Raw genomic sequence first — 16,483 nt, forward strand, 5'->3', positions numbered from 1 at the left:
TGGTCAAGGAGGAGGAGGAGAAGATGAAAATGAAAGTTAGTTTTGTTTTCCATGAACTTAATATAACGCTACAGCTTCATCATTGATCCATTGATGGAACTGTGCACCACATGCTTTCGGGAAGGGACCCGGACCGTATGAAACGGGAACCACTTCCAATACAGAACAAAGGGAAACAGTGTACATAGTTTGCCATTCTGGGGCAATTTCAGGGAAAAACTGAGCTGTTCTCTTCTACATTTTGGACATCCATGCCGGGAGATCCCACTGTATATGGGATAGGAGATCCATGGACTTATATGTCGGGGACTTTTATCTTTGTCATTCCAGTTATTGTCGCTAATGTTGATTCGGGCCGCTGCTGCCACTGTTGCGGCAACCCCTGCAGGGTAAATGGTCAGGAACGGGGTCGTTCCTTATCTCAGCTGCTGTGACCCCTTCCGCATCAGCACGCGTTGCCAGCTTATCCGAAGGCAATTTCAATGAAGCGTCCTGTATAGAATAGAACGGCCATAGCATTTCGTTACCGAGTCATTATGTCACTAGGAGAATTTGCTCCTACATTGGTTGGTGTCTTCAGAGGAACATACGTCTTTCGCAACCTCTATGCCAGAATGCCAATTCCTAACCAAATGCTGAAAACTGCAAGAGTTATATCGAATCGATTACCGATAAAACATCTGCCAATTTCATCTTCTCCTCAGCCCGATTCGTCCTAGCATTGACAGTTGCGGCCGACTGAGCGGCAGCTGCAACTCCCCCAGGAGTAATGGTGGGGCGACCCGTTGCTCTAACTTCTGCAGCTTGTATAGCGGCTGCATCAATCTGCTCCACAGGCTTGTCTCCGACCGTCGGAGTGGTGGCTTCCAGGGCTTCTCCAATTGTGATCGAACCACCGCTGGTGCTGTCATTGTCACCGCTCGGTTCGGTTTTGTTTTCAGGCACAATCAAGGGGACCAGACTCCAGAGGAGCCTGCTGCGAGCATTGGCCTAGGACTGAGCCGCAACAAACGAACGACAAGTTACAAAACCGTAGGCACTAAATTATTTAGCAAAAAATTTGGACATGATCTCGATCGCGTCAATGACATTCGTGACATCTCATAAATTAGTTCGTGAATTGAACTTTTATCGTGTGCCCATATGGTTTCATATGCCATTGTTCTAGCATTTGAGTTTCCAAACAACTTGATTTCAATTTCCAAATCAGTCCTCTTGAAACCATACCTGTCCCCCATTGGACTCGGTGATGACGTGCCAACCCGGAAGATCGGAGGCGGCGACTTTCACTCCCTGCTCTGCCACTATTTCGTTCATGCTATTATGCCCAACCACGCCGGCATCCTTGTTCCGTGTGGCCGCTGACTGCATCACCGATGCTGCCGCACCCTCCTGGACCTGGCCAAGCGTCAGTTTCTCTGCCGTCTGCATCAGAGTGGCGTCCTTCGTTGCCACTGGCTTGTCTGCAAGCTCGCCCTCGATGGCTGTGAACTCGTCGCCGTATCTGACCGGCTCCCGTCGCTGTTGAGCCCTCCTGTGCGGCTGTTCTTGGCTCGTTTCGGAGGTGAGTAGTCGGTGGTCAGAGGACCGGAGGAGGACTCGGATAATTTAGCAGGAGTTAAAAGCGTTTTTCTACTATCTTTTGGGCACTCGGAGAGGCTTTGCGGTGGATTTAAGGACGGCACGCAAACATGCAACAGGTGGCGTTCAGGAGAGAAACGGTGACATGCATTTGCAACAACTACGTAATAGGGTGATCGGTTTTCAGTCTAATCCAATCTCACCAAAAAATTGAAAGTCGGACCGGAAAGACCGATTTTCAATTTCCAAGACCGAAAACTGGACCGGACCAGTTTCCTCGAGAACCGAAAACCGGATCAAAATCACCAGTTTCAATTTTATGAAACCAGGAATCGGACCGAACTAGCCGGTTCGGTGAGTCCGTCTTGCTCAACCCTACTGCATATCCAATAGAGAACGATTATTGGGCCAAAAGAAAACAATCTTTTTATCATGTCATTCATATTTTGGACATTTTCACATAAAATTTTCTATCCTTACTGTCGAATATTGCAATCCTATGCGGAAATTCTAAAGAGTCGGATCAGAAAAATACAACAGTATCAGATAAAAGACATGACCTTCAACCAGTAAGTGCAGAAACTAGATCGAATTTAAATTACTGAAAGTCGACATTCTTGAATTTATCAACCCCATAAGGAAGCATGGTCCGGGGCCAAATTGGAAGTAACAACACAAAAGATGAACTTGTTGTTTAACCAATCAGAAGTACATGGAGAGAAATATTTAACATATGGTGCAAGCAAAAGGCAGAGAAATCAGCTCCAGACATCCCAAAGTTCAGCTTCATCAGTTGATATGATAGTCTTCAGGAATTACACAACAGATCTCTACAGGTCCTGAAATATGAGAGTTCTTCAACATTCGTCGCTAGGTTTCTGCCCAACGAAAGACTCGTCGTCGTCGTCATCATCCGCTCCTTCGGGGAGAGGACAGCCTTGGTAGGAATTATTGTCGACGCAATACTGCAAAAGCTTTTCCCAATGCGGGTCCTAGATAAAGCAAAGAATCACAGTCAGTCATGAACATTGCGCGTGCGCAAAATGTCGACCCTTGTTGCGGTAATATGTTGTCAGCACAAGCAATGCACAGTGCATAACCTTCAAAGATTCCAAATGGGTCAGGTGCAGTTACCTTGCTCACAACGTGAGGGTTCCCGATGATGACAAGCAGAGACCGGGCACGGGTTACTGCGACATTGAATCTCCTTGGGTTGCTTAAAAATCCAAGACAATGAGCTCTGTCAAACTCAGTATGCTTCAGTGTCGATCGGACAGTGGAAACTATGATGACCTCTCTCTCTTGACCCTGAAACTGTTCGACACTCCCCACCTTGACACCTGTCATATCGTACGTTTCGAGCACCTTCTTGATTTTCACCACTTGCTGCTGATATGGTGTTATCACCCCAATGTCGGCTTCGCTCATACTCAAACTTTCTCTCAACTTTTGGATGAAATCAACAACTTTACTCGCTTCGATTCGATTGAACCATGACGGGTTATTACCCTCTCTCTCATCACAGCCTTGTATGCCAATAAACAGAACGGGGAACTCCTTGTTTGGTAGCAGATCGGAAGATGGGATCACAGAAGAGGAGTTTTCTTTGCATGCTAATAATTTCCCTTCATAGAAGAGCTTTGATGGAAGATCTAAAATGGCAGGGTGGCACCGGTAGTTTCTCACCAGTTTTGTCACAAATCCGATGTCCTTATTCAGGTAGATTTCGTGTTCAAAGAGCCTCTCTAGGAAAGATTTTCCCAATCCACGAGCCTCGGCATCTTTGGAAAGTATAACGGGGCCTAGTTGCTTCGGATCTCCAGCTAAAACAACCACCGTTTCTTTCTGACAAAGGTTGGCAATGGGAACCATGCATTCAGGCTCTGAAGCTTGCGCAGCCTCATCCAAAAAAATATGGGAAAAGTGATTACGTTCTACGCCTTCTGCACGAAGAAGGGATGAGCTTGTATAAGTACATATGATGATCCTATAGCGCATTAAAGCCTCAAGAGGAGGACATCTGAAGACAGACTCCACAAAATAGCAATAGCGGATATGTTCGGCCTGAAGATCGTGGTAAGGACGACTGGTAGCATTCAGCCGGAAGATCTCGCTCTCTTTGACTTGGGCAACCTCATTTCTGATTAGTTTTTCCAGTATGTGATCTGCAGCGCTGTTGGAAGCAGCACAAATAAGAACCCTTGAACTTCTCCGCGTTTTGTATACCTGTAAAATCGCTTCGACCAAGGTCATTGTTTTACCGGTTCCTGGAGGCCCGAAAATCACATAGGGAGGAGCGCCTTTGCAACCAAGAATCATCTGAATGCAACGCCGTTGCTCCTCGTTCAAATTAGACATAAAAGGCACAAAGTGTGCTCCTTCAATCAACCCTCTGCCAGTTGAAACTGTTGGAAACAGAATTTCATTTCCTAGAAGTGCCGCAGCTTCAATGGCTTGATACAACCGCCTCATGTTTACCCGGCTACAAGCGAATTGAACACTGTAAAAGTTTTTGTTAAGATGACGGTCATGAAATTCATCCGCAAATCTTAAGAGCACTTCATCAGCTTCGACGCGTTGAATGTAGCCCTGAATAGTGCCCCATCAATCAGTAATTTTCAATACATGTAAGTCACTGGATACCAAGGTATCTGTCAAGGAGAGTAATTTCAACTGAAAATATAGCAATAAAAGGCACAAGAGCATCGATGCTCTCCGGAACTTGTAATATTAACAGCTAATCAGGTTTTATGCTTCGACAGCTTTTAGAGAAAAACCTTTAAGACGCTAAAAGAAAATAGAGCATCTATTTTCTCTTCCCTGAGCAGGGAAAAATTCAAAGCTCCCACACAGGGTAATTATTTGGTATCGCACCTCCACTTTCTCTCTTCCCCAGTGAGGTGAACTTTCATCCTCTGGCAATAGTACAAGGTATGAATTATAAATGAAAAATGCAAAAAATTTTAATGCATTGACAGTTTGAAAGATACTATACAAGATGATCAACGGACCTCATAGGGAATAGTACGATCCGCAACTTTATAGGCAAGCTTCACCAAGACAACATCCCCTTGTAAAACTGAAGGCCTCTTCTCTGCAAGCCCAGGAACCACCAAAGATAGAAGACCAGCGCGCTTCCTTGTCATTTGGACACACTCCATGTTATGGCACCTCATTTCTTTCTGAGATGAAAAAATAGGAGTGCTATCGTAATTTTTTATCATAAGAATAAAGAATACTTGTTCAACACTTCTTGACTACTATCATTGTTACCTCCAAGTGTAGCTCTTCAATAATAACTAATGCATTGAAGTAAGCTGAGTAGTTCTCAGTTGTCAAACCTTCATCAAGAACATCAGGGACCCGGTTATTCATAAACAACTCCCTGAACTTCTTCGGGATGGGGTACTCCGGAAGCACGTGAGACCTAGATCTTTGGGTTTTTCCCCTCGCAGGACGCGACGGGACCGCAAACTCACAGTTTTCCATGTTGAATTGTCTCCTTCTTGGAGTTCTTGAGTATGACCCATTTGGAGCCAGAGACTGAGAGATCTTGTCCTCAGCCAATAAAAAGACTACGCGTTCAATCCTAGCATCCTCCACATCAAAATGGACGATGGCTTGCTGCAAGCCCATATCCTTCGGCTTGCAGGATAACCAAATAGTTAGAGTCTGATGTGATTGCAATACTCTATCCTGCAATTCAGAACCTTGACGAAATGCTCGAACATGTCTGTCGTCTGAATTGAGAGATGGGGGTTCCAGGAGAGACAACATAAACGAGTCTGCAGGATTCGACGAGAAAATCCTGATCCCCCAAAGTTCCACCTGGTCACTACTGGTATTCTGTATGGTAATTGAACACTTGGAAGTTTCTCCTACGAGAACATGTTGAGGCTTCTCATCTATCAAAGGAAATGGATCTGATATAAGTACCGGCCCCTCTTCATCTGGTTCATAATCACTTGCACATTGGTTATACTCTCCGATAGTTCCCATTGGCGACCAAACTTTTGACACTACAAGAGATCCTGATCACACGCCAAGAATGGTGAGCGAGCATTCTACCAAGTGGGGCAGTTCCAGCTACCACTTTTTGCCCTTACAAAATAAAATTCTATACAGAACCCCAGAAAGATAAACCAAATAAACAGGTATGCCCACGATTTCGAGCTTCAGATACTTTTATGACATATAGAAACATAGCCAATGCAATCAGTTCATAAATGCAGATGCCAATGAATACAGAAACACAACTAATTGATGATAACTAAGCGTTTGCTCAATGAGCAATATCAACTAAACAAATCTTGCATGCGCCGTATCTAGTACCATGTCCACACTCCACAGTACCAAATCAGAATTCGAACACCAAAATGAAAACCATCTGGGTTGGACCTTCACAGCATTCGAATGGGGGGTTATGTATTTGCTAATCAAGCGCATTTTTTACCCAAAGAAAGCCCAGAATCACTGTAAGTCCACGTTCCAAAAAGGACCCTTTAAAGCCATCAAAGCTATAATTTGTTCCCTACGAGACACAGATTTGCCTCCAGCTACTGCGATGCTCGGCATAATCAAAAGGCAAAGTATAAACAATCAACCAGAACTATTCTGATTAAAAAAAAAAAAAAAACCAGAACTGCATGCACTACGTTGAAAGGCAAATCAAACCTAAGAAATCTGCATAAAAATCAAACTTTGCTCGACATAACAAGAAACTAACAAAAACCCACCGTTGATCAGACAAAATGAAGGCGTCAAGAATGAACTTTTTCAGAGTAGTGTCCAGACGGAGACAATGGAGTCGGATTGAACGCTAAAAATCTGAGCTTTTTAACGAAAACACGCAGGTATGAACTTCTCGGAGAAGGCAGAAACAGTGAAAGCAAGTCAATCACGGTCAGTGGTCTTTAATAATTCTCTCTCTCTCTTCTCTCTTTCGTCTCTCACCGAAGGATGACAAAGCGCTCAGAATTGTTAAATTGACTCTGGTCATTGACCGGAGGAGGAATTTGTAAGGGCGGGATGGAATGGATGGATCGTTTCATGCTTTCTCCATTTGACAGAGCCCAAAAAAACAGTTTGTTTCCCTTTTTTGTAAAAACGAAAATTTTCTGATAGGACAGCTGGACAGTGGTCAGCTATTGCCACGTCAGCGCTGGGGCCCCCATTGCAGACGTGGCAGGATATTACCTATAATAATCCGTCCCAATCACATTTATTTATAATTGGCATGTCTTGCTTAGATGGTACAACAATAAAGACTTCATGAACAAGGAAATGAAATCCTGATTCCTCCACCTTTCCTCGGTTGCCCTCCTTCTCAAGCGGTTCTTGCACACTGCTTTGCTCTTACCACTTTTCACAGTATAGTTCTCACTTTATATTCGTTTGTTTTTTCCTTCCTTCATTATCTCTCCAAAATCTTATTCAAGTTCTCTGCCAAAAGAAGTCTAGTGTTAATTTGCTCATTTTAATGCATGGCGATTAATAATTAATACATACAATCAATAGATTACTTATTATCTTGGGCAAAAGGATATCAGAAATGCTAAAAGTTGTGTATGACGCTCATTTTAGTGCTAAAAGTTCTCGTTGGATTATTTCGGTGTCAAATCGAAGAAATTCAGGCCAAATTATTTACATGGCATTTATAATTAAATTTCTAATATGATGTGACATATGTTTTTTAAAAAATATAGTCCACGTGAACTTCTAAACTTAAAAATAAGATAAAAAATAAAACAAATTAAATTTACAAATAAGATAAAAAATTAATTTTTTTAGAATACAAATTTGAATAAATTTAAATTTTAAAATGGTTAAGGAAAAGGGTGGAGAACTAGGCAGGGAGGGCTTGCACAACTCTCAACGCCGCCGCTCCACCATCTCCGACGAGGGTGGAGGATGGCCGACTAGGGTCGCCGACAATGGCCCGGTTCTCAATCATCCTTTTTTTTTCCCCTTAATTTAGCTAATTTTTATAACGATATGAATAATATCTTTATTAAAAATTCGATTTGGACCAAAACGACTTTGTTTTGACCATGTGATCGCCCACGTAGGAGAGAGAAAATGTTTTAAAAAAGCCACGTCATCAATTTTCGTAATCTAAATGGACGGAGACAACGGAAGAACGCTATTACACTAATTTGATAAGTTTTAGGGCTTGATTGTACTTTTTGAAAGTTTTAGAACTCAATTGCGCTTTTGTGACAAGTATTAAGACTTTCACTGCAAATATCTTTTTTTTTAAATTTCATTTTAAATATTTTAATCAAATCAAGTTTGTATTATTTATTTTTTAAATTTTTTTAAACTTTTAGCTTTTTTTATTGCTAATTGGACCTCCAAAGAACCACGTTGAGTTTAGATATTAATTAAAAATGCAATATTAGATTTTCGATCAAGCATATCGGAGTTAACACTTAAGTGATCATGTTTTTTTAAAATGGCACTTTCGGTGATCCAAGAAGAACTTTTGACACTAAAGTGAACGTCATACACAACTTTTGGCATTTGGAGGGTGCAAATGACAACCATTCTCAGATTACTTTAACAAAAAAAAAAAATGACAACCATTCTCTTCCCGAGCTCTATCTTATACACGGCCGGTTCTGTGGAACTGCCGGTTCCAGGTCAGGAACCGGCGGTTCCGATTTCACGAAAAGGTGGAACCGGAACTGGCTGTTGGAAATTCCGATTCCGGTTCCGAACCGGAACCGGCGGTTCATTCCGGTTCCTTTTTTAATATTAATTTTTAAAATAATAAAATAAATATAATAAATTATAAATTATAAAATACAATTAAATTGTACATTGTAATAAAATATGGGGAAAAAAAGATAGAGGAGGAATGGGCTTGAACTTAATGAATTATCATTAAGCGCCTACATATCTTCTTGGGGATAGAATAGAAGAATCAAATCACATGTAGTTCTTTTACCTTTGAGAACCCCAACTTACCTCATCGTCAATCGTCGCTACCCGTTGTGGTACCCATGGCAGTGGTATCTCCAACATCATGGCTAAAAAATTCATGTTCACGATCTAACTCTTGGTGTCGATATTTCGCCCTCGTCCAATCGTCGACACAAGCTTGAGCTTCCACAGAGTCCGAGCTTAATCTTGAACGGCGAGAGTCCAAAATTAATCCTCCAGCACTAAATGCTTGTTCAACCGCAACCGTTGAAAAATGGGTTGTTAATATCTGATGAGCGATGAGGGCGAGAACTGGATAATCAATTTGGTGACTCTTCCACCACTTCAGGATTTCGAAATCTGTACTATGTTCTGCATCACGAAACTCAAATTGAGTGGTTAAATATTTTTCTAATTCGGAAATACTACTTGTTGCCCCTTTTTTGTTTTTTTTGCCTACTTTTAAGCATATTATGGGTGCGTTTGGGAATAGCTTTCCCAAGGGACTTTAGACCTCTAAAGTCCTTTGGGAAAAAGTTTAGGTGTTTGGTAACTCTTTTTTGGGCCACTTTGGGAAAATGCTACCATTAGCCAAAGCTGAAAGCCCAAAGCAGGTGGAGACCTGCCTTGGACTTTGAGCATTTTCGGAAGGCTGGTTTCAAGGTAAGTATTGATTTTTTTTCCCAAATTGCCCCCACGGATAATTATTTGTTCCACTTTTGCCCTAAAAAATCATTCGTTTTCTTCCCAATGCCCAAGCGTGTTCTTCTACTCACTGGTTCTCATTCAAGGCGAGGTCATCTTCTTCCCAACACCCAAAACTTGGGTTGAGATCGAGGGCCACGGTGGCCGTCAAGCCGCTATCTTAGCCGGAGCCGTTGTCTTTGTCTGATTTGCTATGAGTTGAGGTTGAGATCGAGATCGAGATCGAGCGACCCAGATCTGGTTCTTTGACCGCAGATCTGCGACCTCGGCGTCCCTCACTTGGCGTCGCGCATCCCCGGCGTCGCCTCACTTGGCGTCGCGCATCCGCGGCATCGCCTCACCCGAGGTCGCGTGACCCCCGCCATCTCATCCCTCAAGGTCGATATACCCCGATGGCCCTCGCCTGGGGTCCCGATGTCGGCGATGGGTTTCACGAAACTTCTCTGACCTTCGTCGCCCGGGCTTCGCAAAACTTCTTTGACCTTCATCGTCCGGGCTTCGCCGAGCTTCGACGGGAGTTGCGACAAGCTCTGTGGCTTCGCGTGGCTGGCGGTCGCTTCCGGCCAACAATTGGCTGCCTCCGTGCTTCCCCCGCCATGCTTGCCTTCGGTTTATTTTTTATTTTATTATTTCAAAGTTGCTTTGCAAAATATACATGAAAATGGGTTATCCAAACACCATTAGCTTTCACCAAATACACCTTCGCTCAAATATCCTTGGGAAAATGACTTTGCATTTACCTAAAGTGGTCCCAAACGCACCCTATATCCTCTACTAAATGAACTACCACATTCACTACGTGAGACAGTAGATTGTAAAGATCCGGAATCACTTAAACCATATCTACTACAAAATTCTCCATATAATGCTACTATAGATTCTTTAACATGTCCTACTATATTTGAAATATCTATTGAATCTTCCAAATGTAAACAATCATGATAATACACGTTCAAATAATCTAGTAAACCGTCTAATTTAATACGTGGATAAAAAATAATACCAACTAAATAGACAAGAGGAATTTGCAAATAATAGTGCAACCATTTTTCTCGCATTACTAAAATAGTTCGAGCTAATTCGGTATCATTTTCATATTCACTAAAAACACTACCAATATTAACACACTTTATTAAAAATAAATGCGTAGTAGGATTAATAAATAACAGATAAAGTCTTAGTAGCATCATTAAAAAATTTCAAACAATCTAAAATTTTTTTGCAAACGTCCCAATGTTGAGGAAGTAAAGTAATTTAGGGAATATTTTGTGAAATAAACATACATAATAAATCTTTATAATCAAAAGTTTGCCGAAGCAACTCGTACGTAGAATTCCAACGAGTCGGAATATCTTTTGGAAATCTTCTTGCCCTTCTCCCATTTTGTTTACAAAATTTTCCCCATGATTTCATAAAATGGAGACGACTCCATAAAAATTTAATTGCACCCTTTATTGGGGCGAGAGAAGTGTCAAGAGTTCGTAAACCATCTTATATACATAAATTTAAAACATGACAAGCACATCTAATGTGAAAAAATTGTCCGCCAAAAGTGGATTTGCAAATATTTTCTAATTCGGGAATAGAAGCGGTATTTGCGGCGGCATTATCAAAACCAATTGAAAATACTTTATTTATCAAATTATATTATTCTAAAACTTGCCTAATTATTCTATAAATATTATGAGCCAAATGTCTTTAATCAAAAACTCGGAATGCAATAAGTCTTTTTTGCATCGTCCAATTGTCACCTATCCAATGACACGTGACACCCATATAAGAATGAATTTGCCAAGGATCACTCCAAATATCGCTACCTATATGCATACGTTCATTGAATTCCGCAAAAAATTTTGCTAAATATTTTTTTCCTTTTTTATAAAGATGAAAAAGTTCGCGTTTAAGAGTATTTTTTGGAATAGTTGGCGCTTGCGGAACCAACGCAGTATTTATCAAATATTTCATATTAAAATTTTCACTAGTATTAAACGGAGCATGATCAAGGGCGACATATTCAGCTAATGTTTGTTTATAAAATGCATCAGTGTAACGAAATATAGGATGAGGATTAGAAGTGGCGTACCCGGAAATTTGTTGTTGCGTATTGTCGATCCCCACTTGCGTTGGATGTTTTTTCGTCAAATGCCGACGGAATGTTCCGTACCCGTCTCCTTTCGTAAATTTATATGTTTGCGAACAATATTTACATTTTATATTATACTTACCTTCGCCTTCATCACGTACCTTGTCGAAGTGTAGCCACAAGTCGAATGTGTTATCTCGGCCCTTCCGTTCCAGCTCATTTGCCGTTGACGTTTCTTCGACACCAGTGGGAGGATGAAGACTTTCTTGTGTTGGGATGTGCTCGACGTTCGGAATCGGGATATAGTTGATATTATCGTCGTCGTCTTCCCAACATGCATACTCACGAGGATCATATTCGGGAATAGGATGCTCGGAATCTCCCATAGTCATTTTGCCATTGTCGGCATTTCTGCTTCCACTTGCCATTTTTGAGAGAATTGATCGGAAATTCGATTGAGAGAATTGAGTCGGGATTGAGAGAATTGGGAGAATTTGAGCGATTTGAGAGAATTTGGGAGAATTTGAGAGATTGTTCGGAGAATTTGTGACAAAAATGAAAGAGGGAGCATATGTATTTATAGGCAAGAATTATTTTTAATTATTTTTTTTCCTAACGGCTCTTTAGCCGTTGCCAACAACGGCCCAAAGAGCCGTTGGTTTGGGGGGGGGCGGGGGGGAGGGAAGGAGGGGTGGGTCCGGGGCCGGGGCAGACTGCAGAGAGCCCAACGACTCTCTCTAGTCGCCCCACGGCCCCAACGGGCCCCTTTTTTTTTTTCCCGGTTCCCACGGTTATGAAACCGTGGGCCCGATCAACGGGCCGATTCCGGGCCCACGGGCCCAAATGACATTGTCTACTCTATCTCTTGCCGGATTCCCTAAACAAGTTTCTAAGAAGTGACACAACTTTGATAATAACACATAATTTCTATTTTTGAAAACAGAAATTTATTTGATAACAACATAAAATTTTTACGATCGTCGACCGACGGATGGCGAACTGTGAAAGGCGAATGGGAGCCGAAGATCGGTGGATGGCGAAAGGCCGCTGGCGGTAGGGACACGAGAGAGGCAACCAGCGGATGGTGGCTGGGGATCAGAGACCGATGGCGGGCAACCGGTGGCAAGGACACGAGAGAGAATGAGTGAGGAATGGAAAGAATTGTTATTCCTTTTTCTGTTCCATAAATAGAAAAATACGAAATTTCTACTTTTTATTTCTGTTCCAAACTTGTTTTCGGGCAAAAAATTTATCCAGAAAATAGAAAAATAAAACTTTGTTACCAAATGGATTTTTGTTCCAAACCTGTTCCCTGGAATAGAAAAATAGCAAAATATGAAAATAAAACTGTTGTTAGTTGCGCCCCTTGTGTCCTTCTGCCCATAACTTTGTTGATTTTTCTCCTTATGATTACATCTGTTTTGTGTGCCTTTCGTGGATTATGTATGGATAGTGTAATTAAATAGAGAATTTTCTCATGCTATGGCAATTGAATTATTTCATTCCTTTATAATTGTATAGGCTAGTGTCAATACTCTGCCACCACTTAATCCTTCTCGAGTGACTAACTTGCATTCCTTTATACTTGCTCTGAGACAACTAACTTGCAACTTGGAAGAAATTCATCATTCCTACATTTATCCCCAAGTGGGTGAACAAGACACAAAAACAAGATGGCAATGAAGCATTTCAGGACTTGAGAAGTTGAAACGCACCAACTCTTTTACATATGCACTGCTGTCTAATACAAATTGGACACACCAACCCTTTTGCTTAGACACAAGTGATTGTACTGCTGTCCAATACATTTCGGAATTCAGCACTTGTAAGCACAGAAACATTGCTTTGGAACAGGAGGCGCGGTATAAAGATCACACATGCCTCGTCCATTGAACCGGTTCCTGCAATCCTCCCAGCATCTGTCGCCGCCTTTGCAGGTCCAAACTTTGTAGCAAGCTTTTGCTTCTGCTAAGGGAACCCTTTTCTCATCTGTGGGCATTAAACCGTCCAGATCATGAGACAAAGAACCATTTTATGTACACTAAGTTGCACGTTGCTAGAACTTGGACTTTTGATTTTGAGAACTTTGTCTCCGAAACAGTTATCCATTGATACTGGTGTTAATTCAAGAGCAAACTTCCTATCACTGCTTATGAACAGGAAGGCTAGAACTCGAAAGAAGATTAGCTCTCTAATACTGGAAATAGTATTGATCTCATCTCCTGTTTGCTGCTAGAAAGACAGCACCCTTCCATTCTGCACAAGTGTACAAGAATTGCCTGTAAAATTGTACTGATTTTTCCCCTATATTTGCAGATCTCATGCATAGAGTTACTAAGACAGTAGTAATCTACAAGCTAAAGCTGTCATCTTTCTTGCACTGTGCAATGCAAAAAGGTAGATACATGGTCAAATATCAAGTACAAGAGGAACGCTTCGAACTATCTAGCCCAAAGTTTTGGCAGAAGGTAAAAGTTTGTACCACACGGGAACACGAGCAAAAGGAGGAGGAAGCACAAAGTGAAGTATTTAGCCATTTCTGCTAATACCGAGAGATGCCGAACTCCAACACACTTTTGAGGAACACACGTTCTGTTGTGCTTCTCAGAGGAGATGGTGCCATTATATACTGCCAATCTCGCAATGGTAAATGCTTAAAGAGCAAGCTTTTCACTTAGTGGGGTATGACACTATCAATGGATATGGATAATCTGTGTATGTGCATTATTATGAGTTCTTTAATCTGCAAAGTAGAACACTGCAATAAAGAGGTTGATAGTGGATGATTTGTTAATGCATATGAAGTCAGAAAAGTATTCTAGATTTCGAGATGTTTAATCTTCAGTGAAAATGGAGAGAGGACAGACCGTGTCTTTTGTTTTAAATCTTTTGAGCTAAGTGTGAATTTTCTATGAGTCCCATCAGGAATGGGCTGGGCATGTATCCTCTTTAAAGAGTTTCTCTGTTTTCGGAGAACTTATTAGCCTAGTTCTATGACGAAATCATCATGACATAACCGGGATTCCTAACTAATGACGTTAGCTGTGTCCAATGGATGGTTTCTTCTAGATGGAATCAAGTTCTATCCTATTGAAAAAATACAAGTGCGCGACTGATGGAGAAGAAAGAAGCAACACCTAATGCCCACCAATGGATCATAGGTGCTAAAAGTAAGATGACATTATCGAGCCTGCGGTTTCTTGATGTGAAATTGGCTTCAGTTCATCATAAACCAATATCTTCCTGGAAACAAGTTAACCAGCAAGTAGATATAAGAGACGATAGGGATCAGCTCTCATGGAACCTACAGCAGAGACAACTGGGACCAGCCTTTTGCGGGTAGATTTCTGGTTCTCTTGCGAACTGCAGAGGCATGGAAGCTTTTTAGTAGAGAGGAAGAGAGATATCTGGTCTTAGAATGGTCTTGAATTCATCCAAGAAGAAATTCAGATGCACTGCCTGAGCTGCAGACTGCAAAAAGGAAGTGATATTCCTGGTTCCGTAGAGAGATTGAATCAGGGGATCTGCAGATGTACCTAACTGTATGCTGTAAAGTGCTCGTACAATCTTTTAACTTAGATAACAAAAGTACAGAGGGTGGTCACATCGGCAGAAGTCGGGAATGTCTTGTAGGCTTGTAGCTCGGGAATGTCTTGTAGGCTTGTAGCTACAAGCCTAAATAATACGATCCAGATTAGATGGTCTCACTTCCCAAAACTGTAAAGGAAAGGACAGATGACATGGTTCAGCATTCTCATTCAACCAAATGGCACATTCCAGGGACGCCTTGTCGGCTTACTGATTATAGGAGTCCTAGAACTCATTGACATGTATAAACCACATTGAATTGGGATTTACAGGTTTCATCAGGCAGATAGGATGAATGTGCTGCATATTTAAATGGCAAAATCCACTGTGATATCAAGACTTGGAATAGAAAGAGAGAATCAAAAACTACAGGGCAGAATTCAAAAACTCACTTGGCATGATATAGAAACTACAGCATATGTGGAATTTAAAGAGCTCATAGCTGGGCAGCATATAAGTGAACCAGATCAAGGAAATGATAAATCAGCATCTGATACATAGTGGCAACAGCCTGACAAATTCCATCGACTTCCTTCCAGCGTCACATCAAAGATCAGAGAGAATGACACCGAGAATTGAAACTTCAAAGCACAATTGGATTTATGGTACAAATCATCAATTGTCAAGCTGCAAAAGCTTTTTACTTCCAATCTAGCATTTGTACATCATCCGCAGGATGCTGAAACCTCTCTTAGGATTTGTCGAAGAGTGATTCAGCAATACACGGCCAAAATGGGTGGATGCTGCACGCTTCATTCTTGCTTCGGATGTTCTACAGTCCCAAAATAAGGTAAGCGAACCCCCAATATTCAAGAGGGAAGCTCGTATCTGAATGCAGCCAATAAAGAAAGCCCATCCCTCTCCAGACAGTGAAAGTGGTCAGGATCTAAGTAACGAAATGCAAGCCGACTCGGAGCGTCCCACAACCAATCTCGAGAACACCGAGTCAGGCTTAAGGTGCACAGCCTCCGTGAGAAAGTCTAGCACGTCTCAACCCCCTGCCCAAGGCTCACCATAGTAGCTATGATGCTCTTCGACAAGAAGCTCCCCAGCACAAGGAAGGGCAGTATGGTTGCTTGATCATATTGGTTAAAGATTTAAGTTAATTTAGCTTATGAAATGGTATTGCAGAACATGGATTGCCACCTGCATCGACACAAACAATCACTTAGCACCCTGCAACTGCACTACACCAAACTAGAAGTACAATGAGGTCGGATCGAGCACCTAAACACAAGAATGCCTACGAGATTGGAAAAAAAAATCAAACTTTTGATGGACATAACAAGATAAGTACAAGAATACCCACCTTTGATCAGACAAAATGAAGGCGTCAAGAAGGGACTTTCAGATTGAACACTTGAGACCTGAGCATTTTAACGAAAATACACAGGTCTGAACTTCCTGCAGAAGGCAGAAACAGTGAAAGCAAGTTAATCACGGTCAATGGCCTTTAGTAATTCTCTCTCCTCTTTTTACTCTCTCACTGTCTTGTGATGATAAAGCGCTCAAATTGTTAATCTATTTTGGTCATTGACTGATGGAGACTACAGAATACGGAGGAGCAACTTGTAGGGGCAATTTGAATGAATTGTTTCATGC

At 41.7% G+C, this 16,483-nt stretch overlaps 2 protein-coding genes, 1 long non-coding RNA gene and 1 pseudogene across 4 annotated transcripts; 1 reads left to right on the plus strand and 3 right to left on the minus strand.

The window, feature by feature from the left end:
* Window positions 1-10: 10 nt before the first annotated feature.
* Window positions 11-2,196, minus strand: LOC115743853 (annotated as a pseudogene).
* On the minus strand, window positions 2,124-16,250 carry LOC115743931 (probable RNA helicase SDE3). 2 transcript variants are annotated; one of them, XM_048283546.1, is made up of 6 exons: window positions 16,191-16,250; window positions 4,855-5,612; window positions 4,593-4,763; window positions 2,716-4,170; window positions 2,413-2,573; window positions 2,124-2,332 (listed from the first exon to the last, which is right to left on the minus strand). In XM_048283546.1, exons 2-5 carry the CDS (start codon window positions 5,578-5,580, stop codon window positions 2,439-2,441), a joined length of 2,487 nt encoding a protein of 828 aa, XP_048139503.1. In that variant the 5' UTR covers window positions 5,581-5,612; window positions 16,191-16,250; the 3' UTR covers window positions 2,124-2,332; window positions 2,413-2,438. The 2 variants fall into 2 exon arrangements, with proteins under 2 accessions (XP_048139503.1, XP_048139494.1); XM_048283537.1 differs by lacking the exon at window positions 16,191-16,250 and adding an exon at window positions 6,318-6,627.
* On the plus strand, window positions 2,247-2,547 carry LOC125316142. The gene is made up of 2 exons (XR_007199462.1): window positions 2,247-2,385; window positions 2,435-2,547. It is a non-coding gene; the product is annotated as an uncharacterized LOC125316142 (long non-coding RNA).
* LOC115743934 (putative defensin-like protein 184) lies at window positions 12,903-14,026 on the minus strand. The gene is made up of 2 exons (XM_030678953.2): window positions 13,776-14,026; window positions 12,903-13,282 (listed from the first exon to the last, which is right to left on the minus strand). Exons 1-2 carry the CDS (start codon window positions 13,828-13,830, stop codon window positions 13,110-13,112), a joined length of 228 nt encoding a protein of 75 aa, XP_030534813.1. The 5' UTR covers window positions 13,831-14,026; the 3' UTR covers window positions 12,903-13,109.
* Window positions 16,251-16,483: the final 233 nt, after the last annotated feature.

The sequence above is a fragment of the Rhodamnia argentea genome, chromosome 1 (genome assembly GCF_020921035.1).
Source record: "Rhodamnia argentea isolate NSW1041297 chromosome 1, ASM2092103v1, whole genome shotgun sequence".
Taxonomy (NCBI): Eukaryota; Viridiplantae; Streptophyta; class Magnoliopsida; order Myrtales; family Myrtaceae; genus Rhodamnia; species Rhodamnia argentea.

Excerpts from the sequence above, each read along its gene's own strand:
- LOC115743934 (XM_030678953.2), bottom strand. The coding sequence starts at position 13,830 with ATGGCTAAATACTTCACTTTGTGCTTCCTCCTCCTTTTGCTCGTGTTC. Across the intron at positions 13,283-13,775 it reads TTTGCTCGTGTTCCCGTGTG|ATGAGAAAAGGGTTCCCTTA; the intron begins GTACAAACTTTT and ends TAATGCCCACAG.
- LOC115743931 (XM_048283546.1), bottom strand. The coding sequence starts at position 5,580 with ATGGGAACTATCGGAGAGTATAACCAATGTGCAAGTGATTATGAACCA. Across the intron at positions 4,764-4,854 it reads TTGAAGAGCTACACTTGGAG|AAAGAAATGAGGTGCCATAA; the intron begins GTAACAATGATA and ends TTTTCATCTCAG. Across the intron at positions 2,574-2,715 it reads ACCCTCACGTTGTGAGCAAG|GACCCGCATTGGGAAAAGCT; the intron begins GTAACTGCACCT and ends TGCTTTATCTAG.